This window comes from Athene cunicularia (assembly GCF_003259725.1).
Source record: "Athene cunicularia isolate RWA chromosome 5 unlocalized genomic scaffold, athCun1 chr5_part1, whole genome shotgun sequence".
Taxonomy (NCBI): Eukaryota; Metazoa; Chordata; class Aves; order Strigiformes; family Strigidae; genus Athene; species Athene cunicularia.
This window is the reverse complement of record NW_020799101.1, coordinates 29,092,251-29,112,044: the sequence shown is the minus strand read 5'-3', so window position 1 is coordinate 29,112,044 and position 19,794 is coordinate 29,092,251. Positions and strand designations below refer to the sequence as shown.

The 19,794-nt window shown below is 36.4% G+C and overlaps 1 protein-coding gene across 3 annotated transcripts in view; it reads left to right on the top strand.

Moving 5' to 3' along the window:
* The window catches only part of AKAP6 (A-kinase anchoring protein 6), a 287,672-nt gene that overhangs the window by 199,688 nt on the left and 68,190 nt on the right, over positions 1 to 19,794 (top strand). For all 3 annotated transcript variants that reach the window (XM_026849466.1, XM_026849464.1, XM_026849465.1), the window contains one exon: positions 2,505 to 2,625. In XM_026849466.1, coding sequence (XP_026705267.1) covers positions 2,505 to 2,625 — 121 coding nt within the window. The remainder of the gene's footprint in view (positions 1 to 2,504; positions 2,626 to 19,794) is intronic.

Here is a 19,794-nt window from a genome sequence, read left to right as displayed (position 1 = left end):
CAATTGCTGGATTTTCAGAATATCTTTTTAGCAGCTTAGTAACTTACATCCTCTTCCAAATAGTAATTTAATAGTAATCAGTAGATCCATCCATTTAGATGTGAGACATTCATTTTAAAAACAAAGCTTTCTTTTTTTTTTAAAATATCATAGTTATTTTAGAACTATCAAAAATACTGCAATAAAATTTCTTTAAAAAAAAAAAAAAGTGCTTTGTAGGCTGACTTCACTGTCTTCAGGCTCAGGCAAATAACTGCCATAGACAGTTTGCTTAAAATGCTCCCAGAGTACTTTATTTTACAGTAGAAAAACAAAAAAAGAGAATAGGCACAGCATGTAAATGATGGGGGAAAAACAATCCCCATTACATCTTGTATCCCTTCCTGGCTTTTCCCAGTGAATTCTTTTTTTCTCACTTTTCATTTTGGGTTGAGTTCCTTTTTAGAACTTTAGCTAGAAATCAAAATGTTTGGCTGTTTCCTAGTGCTTATCTGGGTTTTATAAAGGTCAGGGAAAAGTGCTTTTGTGTGTCTTTAAAGATCAGTTCATTCTATTACACCAATCAATGGACCCGTTTGGACTGTAATTAAGAGACGGTTCTGCAGATTCAAAGCAGGTGTTTGGATCCAGCACATCTTCTGCCTGTTATAGTAAAATCCCAGTCCACTTCCTGGTGCAGTTTCCAAAGGCATCTCATCCCACTCTGGCAGCAGCAGGTCATCAACATTGGATTTAGGCTTTGTTTCCTGTCATCTTCATATCTTAATTTAGATTTTTCACTGGTACGAACTGTCCAAGTTCAACTGAATCTGTACCAATTTATATGGGATGAAGTCTAACCTCTTATATCATAAACCATATGTTTTAATAACTGCCTGTCAGTTTTATGACTTTGGATAATATTTGGATAAGATGGAAGGGAAAAAAGGAACAGTAGATAACTGAACATACAGAACGGTTATACTGCTTTCTGAGGAAGGGATAAAGATTCAATATCATTGCAAATATACCATTCAAAATGGACTTTAGTTTTATTTTAGTTTCAAAATAACATCTGAGTCAAATACCTCCCCAAAACAGGAGAAAAAGCCTGAACTCTAAATAAAACTATTATATTTCAACAGTAGTAGCTTGCCCTTTTATGCTTGCTCTTCTTTATAATAGCATCATTGCTTGCCTTCTCAGGGCAGCAGGCGTTTTTAAGTAAGTGCACCTCATAAATTATTGAGTAAAAGTATACTAAATACAGTGGATTAAACTAGAGAGTTACTTCAGAAGCAGGAATCAACACTTGTGCATTATACAAGACTTCCTTTGTTGTCAACTCATTGAAAATAATACCAGAGAAGGCAAATGCTTTCTTCTCTCTTGCGCGCTTTCTTGCAGAAAGACAGTTCTACTTGTCACAACTTTATCTATAAGCTTTCAAAACTACCATGCGTAAGGTACTCTAGTTAATAACAATTGAAACTGCGATAGTATTAATAACATTAAAAACATGTTTAGTTTACCGTTTCTCTCTGTTGGAATACCGCTAATTTTTTTAATGGGGTTGCTAAAAGAATTGTTAATAATTGAAGAAATTAGCTTTAGTGGAACATGCACTATTGTTTGATCAATATGGGGGGTTTTTTTTTGATACTACTGTCAAGGCTTTTGTTAGTTCCAATTTTGCAAGTTTGAAGATGCCTTTTCAAGGGGTATCTTTTTGACGAATGTGCAGTTTTTCAGCATGTACCTTCTGTCTTGTATCACAGTGTTTTAGAAGAATCTATGCTTTACTTATTCACTAGGCTTTCAATAGAGAATCACATTAATCCTTTTAAGCTCCTTATTCTAATGATTTATTTTGCTGAAAACCGTAGTGATCCTCCTTTGAATTTTAATGATTGCTGGCTATTCAAGGATTCATTGTTTTGACTTCCTGTCCTTACCTTTGTTTCTTACATGTCTGTAGGGAACACCTGTCTAATACTGTATCTGGCCTTAGTTCTCACTGGCTTACCATATTCACTCAAGCCTATCTTAAGGCGTTAAGTTGAAATGCTAGCTACTCATCCATGAAAATAAATGTAGGATATTTACAGAGATAGGCAGATAGACAGCAGCGAGATGGCTGAATGGATTGAGCCATTTTTCAATGAAAATAATATTTTATATGTATTATATCAAGATGATTGTTGCAAAGTTTGCTCAATATAAGGTCAGCACTTTAAAAACCATTAAACAACAGCATCTATGGGGGATTTCTATTTCAAAATTTTTGAAGCAAGTGCAGTATGCCAACAGTTGTCAGGATTTGGCATCAGCCACTGAATTTGGGTCATGGCACTGGCTTAAATTGGATTTCAGTTTTCATTTTCATCCACTCTGTATAAATACAGAATGTCTCTTTAGAAATATAACTAGGAACATCATGAGTTTTCAAGAATATATTATTCTAATACAAGATTTTAACAACTACACAGTATTTATGCATAATACATTTTGTTCCTTATCTACAGCCTTTTGGACTTTGATTCAGAATACCAGGAGCTCTGGGATTGGCTGATTGACATGGAATCCATCGTGATGGACAGCCATGACCTGATGATGTCAGAGGAGCAGCAGCAGCATCTTTACAAGGTTAGCGCTACCGTTACTGCCTTTACCTAGCTATAGAAGATCTGATTAGCTTGACAAGTCTTTCTCTCACAGGATATCGCTGCGTTCATTGTATGTATCATGGTGTCTATTAGAATTCCCTTCCCTGTCCCCAACCTCATTTCCATCCCCTGTGCGCTGACAGGCTGCACCGACATCATAATTGCAAGAAAGTTCCCTTTATCACATTCTATTTGGTGTAATTCTATAGAAGGACAAAGATTTGTCTTCAAGATGAATAGAAATAAATGAAACTGCATTAATAAATAGACTGAAACAAAATGAAGGAAAAAAAAGAAATGGTAGCATTTAACAAAATGTGTTTTGATTGGAGCTTTCAGCTGGATTTTTATCCACCTTTCAGACCTCATCTGGGAAGAAAGAAATTTGCCTTGATTTTGGTTTGCTGCTGCCAGGATACAGGACTCTTCCAATTTAATTTTTATTACCTATACATAAAGCAGACATTGTCATGTTCAGTCATCACACATGCTTGTGATTTCAGTAAAATGATTTTGAACTTGCATATTGATTATAGGGTCTTCATCTAACATACATACATATATATATATATATATATATATATATATACACACGCACACACATGGTTTCTCTTACTTGTCAGAGCAGCCTTAGCCCAGAAGCTCTATCACTTCTTTTAGATAGACAGTACTTTTAAGAAGTTCCCCAAAACGTGTGATTTGATCCTAAAATTGATTCAGGCTTCACTGTGTGTCTGAGAAACTGTAGTCTACGGGTCTGAGGGGTGGTGGGGGAAAGAAAGGAGGGGCTTTCCACAGAAATATCAGGCTGCCGTAAATCTTCCTCATTTAGGCAATTTTTATTGGAGTAATTCTGACAGTTGTCATCCTTGAATTGCTTTGAGCATATGGCATATTTCAAAGAGCAGATTGTGAATCATAAAAAATAAAATTAATAACTAACCACGGAATCAGCAACAGTATAATGACAAGAAACAACTACCCTCTAGCTTTTTTTTATTTCTTATTGAATAAATGGTATGTTCAAGGTCAAATAGAAGTTGTTTTCTTTCTTCTATGATTGCACAATTTGATAAATTCTTAAATATAATTTTTTTTTTTCTTGCTTTGGCATCCTAATTTCTTGATGGCCTTTTTGAATTTTATTCTCTCTAATTTTAGTCCTTTTATTTAAAATACCCAGTGAGAAAGGGCTGTCACATTAGTTAAAATATGTTTCTAAATGGAAATATGGTTCAGATCCAAACTATTTTAGGCTGCAAATGAGTTTAATTCAGTGGCCTCCATTTCTTGCATTGACAATCATTTCTTATTTTTGCTAATGTCTTTTTCCTAACTTTGTAAATATTTAACCAAACTTAATCACACGTTAACAGTCCTGGCCTTGGCTAGGCTCAGAAATAAACAATGTCAGAAATGGGTAAAAAGTTTCCTGCAAATCTAAAATAAGGTGTTTTGGTAGTGCCTGGTCATATAAAACTGGCTTGTACCATGCCTAATCTAACCACTAGTTTTAGTCCTATACTAAAAAAAATCAATAAGCATAAATTTTAAGGAAAATTAAGGAAATTATCCATCCATCGATATGAAAAGGAACAGAACTTAAGCAGCCAGCCCAAGTATTTTAGTTACTAGTTAGGATACTTCTCTTTCCGATATACAAATGTAACCATTGAAAATAAATGGTAAGTCTGGGATAATAATGCATAGTGAGAAGAGCAAAAGGGGGCAATGATTTAAGAATTAGTTTGCAATACAGTATGGTGGCAAAATGAAGAATATTGTGTATTCAAAATAGGAAGTAATAGTTTCTTAATATTATGAAATTCTGTATTATGATAGGCATGACACTTCCAAAAGCAGAAAGTTTGTGCCAGAGAGAGTAGCTGAGTCTGTAGTCTGCAGCACAGACAAACCAGCACTGCTTCCAAAGCACAGGCAGTTTATTTGTTCTACAGTTTCCACAGGGAGGTCATCTGCTAATTAATAGAGCCCCATCTCCCAAGTACCTACCTGGTCACAGCAAAACCACTTGAAGAAGGGTAGAAACAGACTGCCTGCCCTCCCATGGTGCATATTCTCTGCAAATACTTTTCTAGTGGAAGCAGCAAACAAATTGTTGAGGATTGAAGGAAAGACTTAGCTAGAAATGTGGAGTTTGGTTAGGAGATGTCTTAAGAGTGTCCATAAAGCAGGAAGAATATTTGCAGGTAGTGTAAAAAGCTTGAGTGCATAACATTAAGATCTGTTAGCCTTTCAAAGAGAAAAAAGAAAACACCTCCCGAAGAAGTGTTGAAAGCCCCATAATTTCAGACATTTAAAAGTAGACAAAAGAAAACATTAGCAAATGTAATTGAGGGAACAGTTCTGCACTCCAAAGGAGAGATCAGATAAATCACTAGGTCTTTATCGTGCTTAATTTCAAAGATTCATGTAACAATGAATCATGCCCTCAAACCCAGAATTAATAGTTTTATAAAACTAGCCTAGTAAACCTCTCTTCTAATCAATAGTGACACCCTTTTTATTTGGAGGCTCTTTATACAGAGTCGTGGATGGTGTAGTGCTTACAGCTGAGGGGCAGGAGCACTGCCTGCACTTCGCGGTGAACACAGCCATTCTGCTCTGTAGGGAGAGAAATCTGTAAAGAGAAATTCAGGCAGCTATTATTATCAGGATTCCTCAATGATATGGGGTGTTATGAAAACACAGGTCTTGCTTTAGTTATTCTTTATCAGTTACAGCTTCAAATGTGAACCTGCTAATTGCGCTCTCTGCATTTTGGTGGATTCTCCTAAACCCACAGATCCCTCTTCTCAGTTATTGAGCTGACAAGTAATTGTACCTCTGAGCCAGCTCAGCAAGCCGCCTCTGCCAGGGAACCTGCTGTGGTATCACTATTACCAACAGTAATCATTGCCCCTAAGGAGTCCATGAATGGGAAGGAGCAATGATAAAACAGGTAAATCGGAAGGGAAAAGCATACATTAAAGCAACATAACATAATATATAAATGCTAAAATTGCATATGGGAAAATAAAACGTATTTTCATGGTTAGACTGTTTTCCCAGTACTATATTTTCATATTTAATATAGATTTAAGTCAACTCTCAGCTTAATTTTGTTTTGTAATATTCCAGGAGCTCCATAGTTTTTTTATTAGGAACCTTATTATTTCTCTTTAACTAGGTTTTATTTTGCCCTTAATATAATAGGACTAGCACAGCCATATTCTTTTATAACTCTGAATATGTATGTATGATTTTGTCTAGATACCCTAGATTTTAGGGCAAATATTTAGGAAAAAAAAAAAAAAGAAGACTATAGCCATAAATTATTTCAATTTTACAGTCTTAAACTAGCTAATAATTTTGAAAATCAACCAGTGTTTGATAAATGGCAGTCACAGAATGAATTGCTGACAGTTTATTTGTCCTCTAACAGTTTATCTATTAACTAAGAAAAAATGAAAAGGAGCATTTCCATGTTTTTGGACTCTCACTTCTTTGTACTGCTGTAATAGCTCAGTTTAATGCCAAATGTATCATGTTTATTTCATTTTAATCTACTGCATGTGAGCCTGATCTCATAAGCTCTAAGTACACAGAACTTGCATTGACTTCAGCTGTATTCATATGCTGTTACTCGAGGATCAAACCCAAAGAATTTAAACTCTGCTAATTAGCCCTTTAGTGGGAACTTGAGTAATTCTGTACCTTGAATGTTCAAAAATGAAGCAAATCAGTATTTACTGGAACTGTGGAGATTAGAAATGAGTATACTAGGCAGAAAAGTTAATGATAATTCTTTCCATTTTCCTCAGAAGATTAATTGCAAAACTTAATTGTGTTAGATTAAAACCCCATTTAAATAAGTACAGTATGATTGTTAAAATTGTTAGTAGGTTCGGAATAAAATTAACTAAATATTTTTAAATGGCAAATAAAAGAAATTATATTTTTCTGTCTGGCAAGTAATATATGATGGTTTTAATACGAAGTACATAAGCTGTAAGTCTTGCACTAGTAAGTCTTCAGCAACGGTGGTCATGACAGATATAAAAAGACCCTTATGTCGTATCACAAAGATTTTGAAAACATGTAGTTGACACGGCTTTTGGACAGGTTCACCGCTGAACTGTTTCATCCAAGGGAAGTGATTCACGGGATTGAATAACATGAACATGCACATTAAAAGCTAAGGATACCTTTCAAAAAAAAAAAGTTGAGGGGGAAAAAATCTGCCAGCAGTTTTTGTTTCCCTACTGGAAGCTGTCCCTCCTCGGAAGGTGCAGTGCGTTTTCTCCTCTGGGTGTGCTGCTGCTCCATTGTGCCTTTCTCCCTGGCTCAGTGTGCTGTGGCCCTGAGTGGATCAAACAAACCGTGGTGAAAGTTTCCCTCATTTGCATCACTTCTAGACAGCCCTGTCGTACTCTTTGCTGACAGGAAATCACTGTCTTTGTCACCTTTTTTCAGTGATCTCCTTTTGGCAGAGATTGGCCATGTGACCAGGATTAATCACAACAACAGTTCTGGCTCAGAACTCAATGACATGTTTTCCTCAGCACTTCAATAATGGTGTAGAGGAGTCAGTAGGAAATGACTACATTAATTTCAGAGTGAAAAGATAATTAACACTTAAGGACTAGTGCTATAACCTATGGAGCTATTATTCAAATTAAAACTAATTTATTGCAAACTTGTGAAAAAAAAAAAAAAATCCTGTCCTTTAATGCAACTGTTAAAATAATTTTACAAGAGCCCCCAAGTTTAAAAACGAAGCACAAACTATATTTAATGCAGTAATATAAATACATAAAAACTTAAACATTTGAAACTGGAGGCTGAAGTATGTAAAGTGCTTACTTAGATGATATGAATAGGATACTGGCAAACAAAAGCAGCAGTGTGCTCCTAGAATGCTGTGCTTCAAGGAGTTTCCTTGGCAACAGAAATGCAGTTCCAAAAGTAGACAGAACTTTCCTCAGAAAACATACTATTAATAACAACCTTCCGGAACAACTTGGAACAATTTGACTACTTGGCAATAATAATGCCAAGTGTTCTGCAAATTAATCTAACACATAACAGTTATATGTTTCTCTTGCCCATAATTCTCCTGAACTGGAGGACTGAGTTCTCTGCTGCTAGAGGATACAAATGTGCAAAGTGGTTCCAAATGCTGCACAAACAGAGAAAGGGCTCAAATACCAGCAGCCTATAAGGATCAATTAATGTGCTTCGTATCATTTTAACTTGTAAAACAGATTAGTTTAATTGGATTACTTTGTTCCATTCAAAAATGAGTCCTGCGTACCTACTGAAGCCACGTTGTAGTTCAGTCTTTATTTCAAGCAGATTTTCCATATAAAGAAAACTTATTAAAAGATTAACAGCCTGTAGAGTGATATATTTGGACAATATGCTTAGGGGATTGGTTATAAACTAGAAAACGTGACGATTTTTGCTCCTACATTGAGTATTCTGCATGGTCCTGGATGTCTGGTAATCTGTCAGTGCCTGCATGAAGCTGCTAAAACAGTCAGTGGGAGAAGATGATGATCATCACTTAGGAAGAAGCTCTCAGCACATGGCAGGATTGAGCCCCTTGTAGGTAGTAACTACAAATCTGCTATCCATGCAGTATTTTTAGATATGTCATCATTTCTGTATGAGCCAAGAGAATAAACTAATTTCAGATTTGCCTTGCCAATACGAATCATTAGAATTCCGCTAAAGGTCATAAGTTTACCAGACAGGAAAGGTAGGCTGTGCTACTACCACAACTCTTCCTGAATTCTTAGATCTAAAGGTTAGAAGTAATCAATATCTCATTGTGGAGCCTGATAATAAGTAATAATCATGATGTTAAAATCTAAATGATTGCAGCTAGCACTTAGGTGTGTTGACCCATTTGGGAGTGCTTTCTAATTGCAATCAGAATAGTCAGTATAGTTTGCTAATAAACTTTTAGGCTACCTTGCAAAAATCACCACCTTTTTCAAATACGATTTTAATGCTATTAGCAAATTATATCCCAAAGTGAAAGCTTTTATCTGATAAAGTGTACGTAACAAAAAAAAACCAAAACAAAACAAAACAAAAAAAAACCAACAAAAGGAGAAATATTATTCTGCAAAATAGTATCAATGGAAATATTAATTAACAATAGTAAATTACAGCACTTATGTCTACATACATGGATTGACAGATGCATCAATGAAAGTTATTCTTTGCCTTTGACATTGTAGTATGCTTTTAACTGTCATGTATAGTAAACTGACTAAGTTTTACAGAAAACTGACTTCAATTACTGTTCTTCATGAAGTTCAGTCATTTCCATGTGCTAGGTTGTTTGGTCTTCACTCAACAAAAAACCTCTATGACTTTCTACACTAGGTAGGAAAATCAACTGGTTTGTATGAGAGGTCTCAAAAATGCTTGATACGCCAAGCAGCAGTAAAAATCTGACTGCTGTTAGAACATCAGCTAAAGGAGTTCAGGACCCACCTGACACAGCAAAGTTTCCTAGTCTCTTATTGCAGGGGGCACTGAAATTGATAAGCGTTTTCTACACAAGTATTTTCACTTCCGTTGCACTGAGGAACAGAGCGAAAACTCCTTTGTGACACACACTATAAATTTTCAGTGGTCCGTATATTTAACTTTGTAATATCATTAAATTCCTTGCCACTTCTGGTAAATTTTGTATTTTAAAAAGCCGGAGAGAAAATTACTGTTGATGGAAGTTCTTACTTAATCCTGATAAATATTTTTTAATGTCTTATATAATTACAGCAGGAAAACACTGACTACCAGACTACAAAGTCTGCCTAGAGAATGGATGAAGAAAGATTATGAAAAATATTTTTACATTTTCTTGGTTGCTTCCATAATATATTTTAAATGTAAACATTCATTTTTAAAGGCAGTGCTTTAATTTCTATGGAGCAGACTCCCTGTATTTCTGCAAGAAGTGGCGCTTGCATTTCACAAGAACAAGTGGGTTTCTCCCATTTCTTCCCAGCATGACATTGAAGATGAACTTCACATTGTAGCAAAGCAGTATTTACTGAGCTTGTAGCAAAAGCCAGCACAGCTTTTGGGAGATTAAAGCAGTGTGTCTAGAATGAAAGAGGCATTCCACTTCAAACAAAAGTAAATGTGTACCACATAGCTGTCATCACCATTCCTTACTACAGCTGCAAAAACGTGGACAATTTACAGTCATCACGTCAAGCATCTTAGTCAACTCCACATGCTCTGTCTTTGTGCCCTTGCTGGTATAGTATGGTAGGATAAGGTCCCAAGCAGTGAGACCTTAAAGCATTCTCAAATATTTAGGGCTGAAGCAATAGTCTGGCACACTCAGCTATGGTGGTTTGAATGCATATGTTCAGCAGTAAATTACCCAAAGCCATTTTCTGTTCATCAAGCATTTTTAGTTTTTAAAAAAATGGAAATGGCACCTTAATTCACCCCAAAGGATGATGAAAATTACAACCTTCATTGCTTTCTATATGCTAGGACTGCCTAGTGTCCAAACAAGGTAGAAAGAGTTCAAGATTACTCTCAGATATACTAAATTATTCACATTCTCTGAAGTACAAGTAAGAATGACTGAAGTATAGCAGCACTCTAGCTTAATCATTGGACCAAGAGTCCCCAAGAAAAGGTGTTATACTTGTGCTGTTACACATGCAGTCAAACACTGGAGACAACAATGCCAGTGCTGTAATGTTCTTCAATACCCTGAATTGAGCAAAGGGGCCTTATGATGCTCCAAAACATGGGCATGTTCTGATTTACATTGTTCTTAACACAAACTTCAAAATTTTATCCTTTGGTCTAAAGGAGTTTATCTGTGTTTTCTTTTTTCTTGACACACTGGATCACATGCAGACCACCCATAAGCAGTGTAGAGTCTTAGGAGCTGCCCACTCTGAGCCTACTATCTACTGTATTACAGCAGTCTTTATGAAAGTTCACATGAATCAGCTGATAAAACATCTCGTGAAGTGATTTTTGAATTCACTCATAAAATCTCATCTACAATAATGCCAAATAAGGGATATCAGCCCTCTATAAAAATTAATAAATTCAAAGAAGCCAGGACTGGTTTCTCTTTATCACACCGCACCTTAGAACCTCTAGTCTAATCTTTCACAGCCTTTGTTCTGAGTTGTGGAACCTTTAAGAACTTATACAATGACTATATAACATAAAAATGGCTCCATCAGGTATAGAGAATGATGTGCCCTATGCAGTTCTCCCGTTATTTTTCTTCCATGAGGTTGCCCAGTAATCCTGAGCCCACATAACCTTACAGAAGACGTAGAATCCTGCCTCAAGGAGTCCCACAGGTGTCTGCTCTAAAGCTGCCTTTTACTGGTCTCACCTGATGCCCCATAGTATTATTGTTGGAAGAAGCAGCAAATAATATACTGATGGCTGCTAAAATTAGGAGTGTTAATAACACAATGACAATGTAATTTTTAAAGCTGTGTGTGGACATGGTTTTGGGTTTTTTAGCAGTTTGATAGATTAGCCTTTCTTAGAGGTATGCAGATAAAAAAATCACTAGCAAAAAATATATGGGGCAATAGTATTACCCTATTCCTCAAATTAGTTGCCAATTTTTAATTCACTGTGCTATTTTTTTACCTCATACTCCAGGAGAAATTTTTTTTCTAAATTAATAGGAATTATGTACTTTATCCATGATGTTTTGCTTCATAAACATAATACAGGAAACACTATTTTCCTTCCCGGTTACTCCTCATCAGTAAACCTCATAAATAATCAACACTGTAATGTTTCTTTTTAAAAAATAAATGAAAAACGAATGACCACAGGAAAACTTTTTATCAGGTTTTCGATATGAAACCTAAATTCACTAAATCTCAATAAGCTTGCAGAGGCAATACATTCAATGCTTACCTATCTAAATTATAAAAAATAAGTTGCAGTGAAGTAAACCAGTTTATAATATCCTGAATTTTTATTTGCATATGTCTTTTTATAAATATATATTCTATATTATAATTATGTAAAATATGTGAAATATCAATACAATATGTTAATATAAAATATGTATTTGTATATATTTAAATTTTTTACATACTTAAGGTTAGGTAATGTTTTTACATTGCGTGTAGACATTTTTAATACACTGTACTAAAAATAGCTAGAGCATTTTGTGCTAACTTCTTCTAACAATGTAAAATTAGTGATCACTGTAATTTCCTTCACAGTTGTTGAAGTTGTGGTTGCATCAGGTCCAATGGAGTCCTAGGGTAGGGTCCAGTCAGGTCCTGTGTCCAGGGAGAAACACCTATGGTTCTTAACTTCTTGTAGGTGCTGATATTTTAGCATTGCAGAAAACACAGTTGCTATAGAATTCCAGTGGTCATGAACTCTAAATATTAAAGTTGTCTCTATGGAGAGATGCTTTTGGGGGGAAGACAGAAGTTGTACCCTTCACATCCCATTGCTGCAGAATGATGGGTGCTGTTACAGATGTGCAGGACATACTCCAGCTGTGTCACTGAGCAGACCAGCAACACACTGTCACAGGCTGGAGGGAAGGCTATGGAGAGGTTGGAGTTTCCCCAGTAACACACTGGGAGAAGGGGAGAAGACTAATGTGAAGACTAATTTAGACTACTAAGGGAGCTAAGTAGACCAGCCTCTATCGTGAGAAGGTTCCTCTAACGGGTGATTCAGAGCAGAAGTTTAACTTAAGCACTCTGAAATAGTTTCAGAAGAAACCTTTTCTCTCTTTTCTCTCCACTGATTGTATAAAGAGGTTATGAAGATCAGTCTCACTCAGCGTTACCTCTCACTGACTCTCGGTTATCATGAAAAGAGGGTTTTTAGTACCATTGTGTCATGTCTATGCAATATTCCAGTTTGAAACCCTGCTGTGATGCATCCGGATTTTGACAGACATTACACTGGAGTTTGATCATCTCTGCTCTACCCATTGATTTTTCTTAGAAATGGGAGATGATAGATACAGAATTGCCGTTAAGAGTTTTTCAGGTGGTAGCTTTCTAAAGATGAACAATAGCCTTTTTGAATGATGTATTGAGACTGACATACATGTTTTTTGCTGGCCTTCATCAAGGGGGACGCTCTGTCTGCTATGCAGGTGGAAGAACAGTAATTCCCAAGATCTCTTAGTTTGTTATCATGTGTGGAGAGATCAAAGGAATACCATCAGAGATGAGAAGTAGTCATGTGATCCCACTTTGTTGTCTCAAAAAGCTCATCTCTGTTGTTTGCTTTTTCAGTAAGCATATGTAATTTATAGTCAGGGTTCACTTTTCTCCAGCAAGTCAATAGTCAAATGCCCCACAGTGTGAGTATGGAAGATTTTTGCCTTTTTTTTCCACAGTTCCAGGGGGGGAAAAAAAAAAAAAAAGAAAACTTTCTTTCTGAAAGTATTTGGTTTCCTTACTGCTTCAGCTTGGGTCAGAGACAAATTCTACTCTTAGAACTTCCGCCTGATTTAATCTTCAGTTATGGTTTTTAGTGTGTCTTTTTTATTAGCTATCTACTAGAATATGTAAGGTGTTTACACCAGAGGCTGAAACATGTAATAGTTAAATAAATAAGCAAGTAAATAAATAGATAAATAATTAAAAGAAAGAGAATAAAGGAGGTGATGAAAATCACCCTTCCTTTCCACCTTTGCCTCTGTGCTGAGTTTGGGACCTTTTCTTCATTCCTATTTCTAATATTAGCGGTTAGATGCTATGGCCATTGTGCTGTTTGAGCCTTATAGTTGCTGTGTGCAGTTTCCTTGCCAAGTGGAGAGTAAAATTTCTAAGACACCTACTAAAAATTAGAGTGGGTATGAAGATACATATTTGATTCAGTTTTAATAAACATATAGGATGATTGTTTTGTAAATATTGCCAAACAGCAGTTCCTCATCAACTCATGAATATATGGTAGATCGGTAGCTAACTCTCAGTGCCCAGAGGATTAGACGCAAGGGAACAGGTTTCATTGTTGATGAAGACTATTGGTCTGGGCTCCCTGGGCCCACCAAAGTTCAAGAATCAATCAAGCCAGTGAATAAAGAGCCAGTTTAAGACTAGAAATATTGAATTCTTCCATCTAATTTCCTCAAATGTAGCATATGAGATCTGAGACAACAGTCACATTAGAGAGGAAGGAAATACCTGTGACTACCTGGGTAAAAAACACCTAAAATCATAGGATAGCAGTGACTCTGGGCACCAGGAAAACTGGAAGTCCAGACAAAAAAGGCCTTGCTTTGAGGCAATAGAAACAATGATTTCATCTCTAAAAAGCAATTATCATAATGATAAGTAAATTTAAAGCTATAAAAATGTTTTCTAAACCAATACCAGAAACAGAATATGGGATATGGTATGGTGCCAGGAACTAGAGCATCCATGTGTAACTGGAGACATAAAATATTTCTTGATTATATCTCTTCCCCAGGATAACTTGTGAAGTTCACAGTTCCCATTCAAAGGGAAGACATTAGAGTAAAGCCAACCTAATATATGCCTCCAAACAGTGGCCAAACTATCCAGAGAAATTTCCAAACAGAAACAGCAGAACACACACATAGATGTAAGTCAAAAGAACCCATGAAGCAGGGCAGATGCAGACTGACTGAAAATGTAGGCATTTTAGTGTAACATATGTAGTGTAACAGACAACATGAAAAGTAGAAGGAAAAATGTTCTTGAGCAAAAGAGCCAGTCAGACAGATTGAATATTGCATTTACCTTTGAAATTAAAATATAGTGTCTGAAACCATTGAGAATTTAAGGTTTTAATGAAGAAGGAGATATCTGTAATGTGACTTAAGCAGATCTAAAGATTCTCAGTGTTCTGGCAATGCAGAAGGCTGCCAGGCATTCAATTGCTATATTTGCAACTATGCTATTAGATCAATGACTAATTTGATACCAGCTGGATTGTGGAGCCAGCTGCAGTGCAACACTGATAAGGAGCAAAATTAGACTGGAGAGATGCAACCAAGCACTGCAGATGTGCAATGAAATCATTATGAGACCAGTGGATAAATGCAGTCATTCAGCAAGGAACCCCTGAAATAAGAGATGTCATCACTTAAAGTTTACTATAGTTGTTTTACAAGAGTTTTACACACCCGTGGCCACAGGTCTGTACAAGCTTTAGTTTCAGTTGGAAGACAATATTCAAAGTAGCACCTGAAAGCAACAGGAAAGTCACTGTGATTGCTCCCTAGCATTCTAGCTGAATATAACATATCTGAAGAAGATGAGCGCTTAGATGTTAAATCGAAGTTAGTACAAAACCCCACAAATCACCCTAGGGTCCACCAAAACATAATTCTCTTAGTCTAGTAAAACTGCTGAAAAAGGCAATGTGGCAAAGCAAAGACCACGCACCCCCAGAAAGTAATGCAGAGTGGATAAATGATTTACTAATATCAGAAAATCTTGGAGTAAAGTGATTCCAAAATCATTGAACAACATGCTGAAAGCCTGAGACATGTTACAAATTGTTTTCAGGGCAACAGTGTTCACTGTGATGTCAAAAATACCTTTTGGCATATCGATCTGAATGAATAACAGAGCCACTGTTTTGCTGCATATTTTGCCAGGTATCTTTACGCTTTTATGTTCATCAGTCTGAGCTTCCAGAGGTATTCCAGTGTAATACAGACTAGGCACCCTTCCCCTAGTGAGTAGCTAATGGCAATACAAACATTGAAAAGAGAAATGTTAAAGAAGAGACAATCCATAACCAACTCCTAGACAGAAACCTGGACAGGAGTATTAATCTAGATGCAGAAAACATTAAAGAATCTGAGTTACTTATGGGTGGCATCTGTTGATTTTTGTAAGACTTTGCTGCTGGCCATGAGAAACCAGGAGCCTCTCAGGAAACAGTCAGAACATTTCACAGGACAGTCTTTCACAGAGATGAACAACCATTGTTACGAATTTTTTTGCACACTTGGGAAAAGCCTATGGATTTTTGCCATGGTCAATACAGAGTGACTCAAAAAAGAAAAAAGTTCAATGACCAAGAGCAAATAAAAGAGGGAGGGTCTCTGTGTGTGTGAAAGGAAGCAAGATACTAGTCATTAAACAGTAAGACTATTTCAAAGGACTGAGCCTAAAGCTCAGAATCTCCTGTTGATATAGAGCTCCTGTTCCTCTATCATTTTTCCCCACACCATGGTAGCAGCAGTGAATGAGTGTAGGGGTAAGTTAGAGTGAAAATATCTTTCAACAGAGATCCTCAGAGCCCTGGTTTCTGAAATCAGCAAAACTTGGAATTTCTGTCCTGTCCAGAATCAACAGCACACCTTGCTCCCTTTACATGCACGATGCACTTGACTTCCAGCAGATGTAAAGTACCACAAGTTACCTAGTAGGCACTAGCTCACCCGCTGCCTCCAGCTGCTGACAGACCCACAACCCACCTTTTATTTAATCTCTATTGAAGTGCTGGGTGTATCTCTACAAATTAATGAACAGTACCGAGTCCTCCATAAAAGCAGATTAACGTAGTTAGGAATTTAGTATAGATGCAAAGCAAAGGGAATATAGTTATTTAAAGACACGTATCTTCATTTAGTTCAGTTGTCTGTAAGATACATATCTATATGTATTTTTGTCTAACAGCACAAATGCTGAAGTAGTGAGCTTTGCTATTCCTGGCACATTTCAAAGTTACTCAGAATATCAAAATGTTAAGCAATAAAATGTGTGTTTCATGGAAAATGTTTCTGTTTGGTTCACATTAATTACAATTCAACTCCTCCTGTTAGAAGCAAGATTAAAAGAGAGGTAGAATATTGCTGGCCAACTGCAACAGGCAACAGCAAGCACAATTGCTTATTGTGGGGGATAGGTGGGATATATGTGAGGAGCTTTTTGCATCTCTTTTAAGAGCCATGTGTCCCACAAGCTCTTTCTTGGCTGAACAGCAGGGTATTCTCTCTCTGTGGACTAACGGTTTCCAGACAGTGCTCTTTGCCATGGTAAACCAGCAGGTAGAAAATCCTGACCTTGGTGCTGAGGCATGCCTAAATGATAGTTAAAATTTATGGTTTGTCCCTGCATGTTTAAACAGTGAGGAAGTATATTTCCTGCACTTCACCCCAGTGAACTCATGCCAGAAAATGAATCTTTCAGAAGTGAATCTTACCACTTTCCCCAGTTTCTTTCCCTTTAAGCCAGTCACTAGAAAAATACTACTATAATAGCCTGCACATCACTTAAAAGCTTATGGGTGCTTGTATGTTCTGAACATCTCTTCACTGTCTGGGTAATGTCCAAACAGGGAGACCTAGAGTGATGGGAGATCTGATGTTTTAGGCATTTGGTTTCATTAAAATCACATAGACCATTTGGATATGATTTGTTTGTGAATTTGATGTAACAATCTCACAAGAAGAGTCTTTTGTGTTGATATTTATAGTTTTGTAAGATTAAAAATAGCACAGAACACCACCCATTTCCAGTCACCTGCATACAGCTTTGCTCTCTTGTGCTTAATAAATTCTTCCCTCCTGAAACATACGGTCCCTTTGCCAGGTTCCTCAGACTGCTGCATCTTTGAATTCTTTTATCTTGCGGGCTTAATCTGCCAGGGCCAGAATTTGCTACCCTAGTGCTACAGATTTTAACACCAGCAGATTCTGACTGAGTAAATCTCAAAACCAGGCACTCTCCCATGTTGTGATCCCTAGCTGTCAGGTTATGAAACAGTTGAGTATCTTTCTGAAGTTTTGACCTTAACTCATCTGTTCAGGCATCTCAGCTACTTGTCAGTAGTCAGCAGTGACCTTACATTTCATATCCACTTCTTTTGCGAGTCTGAACGTACAGTGTCAACAGTAGCTGGCACCGATGCCTGTTGTCATTGCTTCGTGTAGTTGTAAGATATTTGGACCCAGATCTGTGGACATAGTAGTCTTGGTTCCTACATCCTTTTAAGCAGTGGTGCCGGCCAATGGGGGTTTTTGTAACCTGTGTTCAAGCTTTCAGGGAAGTTCCGAGAAAACAATTATGGAATTTTTGAGTTCAGATTCTCTTCCAGTCTTTCCTAGGGAGGTGAGGGGTACAGTGTGATAGACTGACCTGTTATGGAATCCTGTTTTATAAAGTGGTATGGAAAATCCTAGGAATTTAGCTACTGTTCGTTTTTTACACAGCAAAACATTACTCAATATACCTTGGTATCCTGCCTCAAGCTGTGACCAGTCCCAGAAAACCTAAGATATTATAAGTTGATTAAACACTCTTTTATATATACTTACATTAGTTCCAATAGGTTTTAGTTACTGGGGGTTATGCATTTCTTTCGTGTTTATCTTTTCTTTGTATGGTCCTCTTAATTTTTTGTTAGATTAAAATGGATAATTAGCTAATTTGACCACCAGGTGGCCTACTACACTGTGTTAGTGTATGACCTAACGTCTTGAGAATGGTGTACAATATTTATTAAAACTGTTGTTGTCAATGGCATTATTCCGTGACTACAGGTGTGGCATTTGTAATCTTAACTCGGTCTTTTTTGTTGTACCAATCGAATCTAAATGTACTCATACTAGTGGGAGTTTTTCAGACCTATGAAAGGTTTTCAAAATTAAAAACATATCTAATAGTTAAAGATTTTTCTATGGTTTAAGTATTCAAACCTTTTTCTTAAGTGCTTAATGGCTTTACCAAAGGACAGTTAACTTCTGCCTCTGCCATTTCTTCCACACTTTATTGAAGAGGCAAAGAATAAAATCAATGCAATGGCAATTCTTCAAACATCAGTACCAAATGCCAATCACCAATGGGTTGGAAAAATTACCTTTAATAGGGTTAATGTAGTGCTAGTGTAGTCGTTTAATGTACAAAAGCTCTATGTCCTGTTCTAAAATATGTATTCATTAATTTCTTTAAACTTCAGTTCTATAGCAACATATATACCTCTAGCATAATAGCTAGCGAAATGCCCTAAAATAGTGGACTCAGATGTAGATTTGAAAAAGTAACCTAGTAAGTACTGTTAGAAACACGGAGTATTCAACAAGGTACAATATATTTTTAAATTATTTTTAGAATTGTCACTAATTGTGAAATGATTGTTAGGAGGTACAGCCACTTACACTGAGAAGCGAAACCACTCTTTTATGTCACTGAAGGGCAGATACCATGCACAAAGGTTCTGTCACAGTAAAAATCAGTCACTTATTTTTGCTGATATTCTCAATAGAATGTATTCCTTAAAAAGTCTGGAAAATACAGAATAAACAATAGGATCTTGTTCTGTACACCTCACCCCTTTCTCAGTTTTTTTCTTGCATTTTTCCATCTTCATTTGGAATTACTAAATTCCCTACATAGTATAACAAACATCTATTAACCAGGCAGGCAATAATGAAAGTTGAAGACATTAATACACATTACTTTAAGCATTTATCTTGTCTTAACGGGCACAGATCTTTCCAATTTGTATTTGAACAGGCAGACAGCTATAATGGCATGCATGGTTACCAGGATAGGCTTTCCAAAAGCAGAACCAGAATGTCTTGAGAGAATGCCAGAAAGACAAAAGTTCATGTCTTCCATAGTGTTCACTACAGCTGAAGTAGATTCAAAATATCCTGAATTAGATTCATATTACTTCACTACTGGTTTTGTGTTCTGATATTTCCTGCTGCTGCGTTTCTTTGAATCATTTTTTTCCTTCTCAGATATATGCATCTTTTTACCAATTTTTAAGACATGCTTTTTTCATCTTCTTTACATAGAATTCTGACATTAAAATAGCAATAACTTACCAGTCTCTAAATCCACTGACATTGCAAGTGTTACACAGATTTGAATACCAATGCTATAATCGCCAGTTTATCAGTTTGCTTAGAGCACAGAGATTAGCATTTCAGTGAGGCAACCTAAGTCAACAAGAACTTGTGAGGGTTTTTTTCTGAAATCAGTTTCTACAGTTTCGTTGCAGTATCTTTACAGAACTATTATTTTTTTAATTGCTGAAAGACAGGTTCTATTAGTATATAGGCATTATGCTGTGTGCTGGTTTCAGAGAAGCTCATTACAAAATGCTAAACACAAAGAGTCAGATTCCCTGGTCTGTCAAGTTCACTTCACATGCA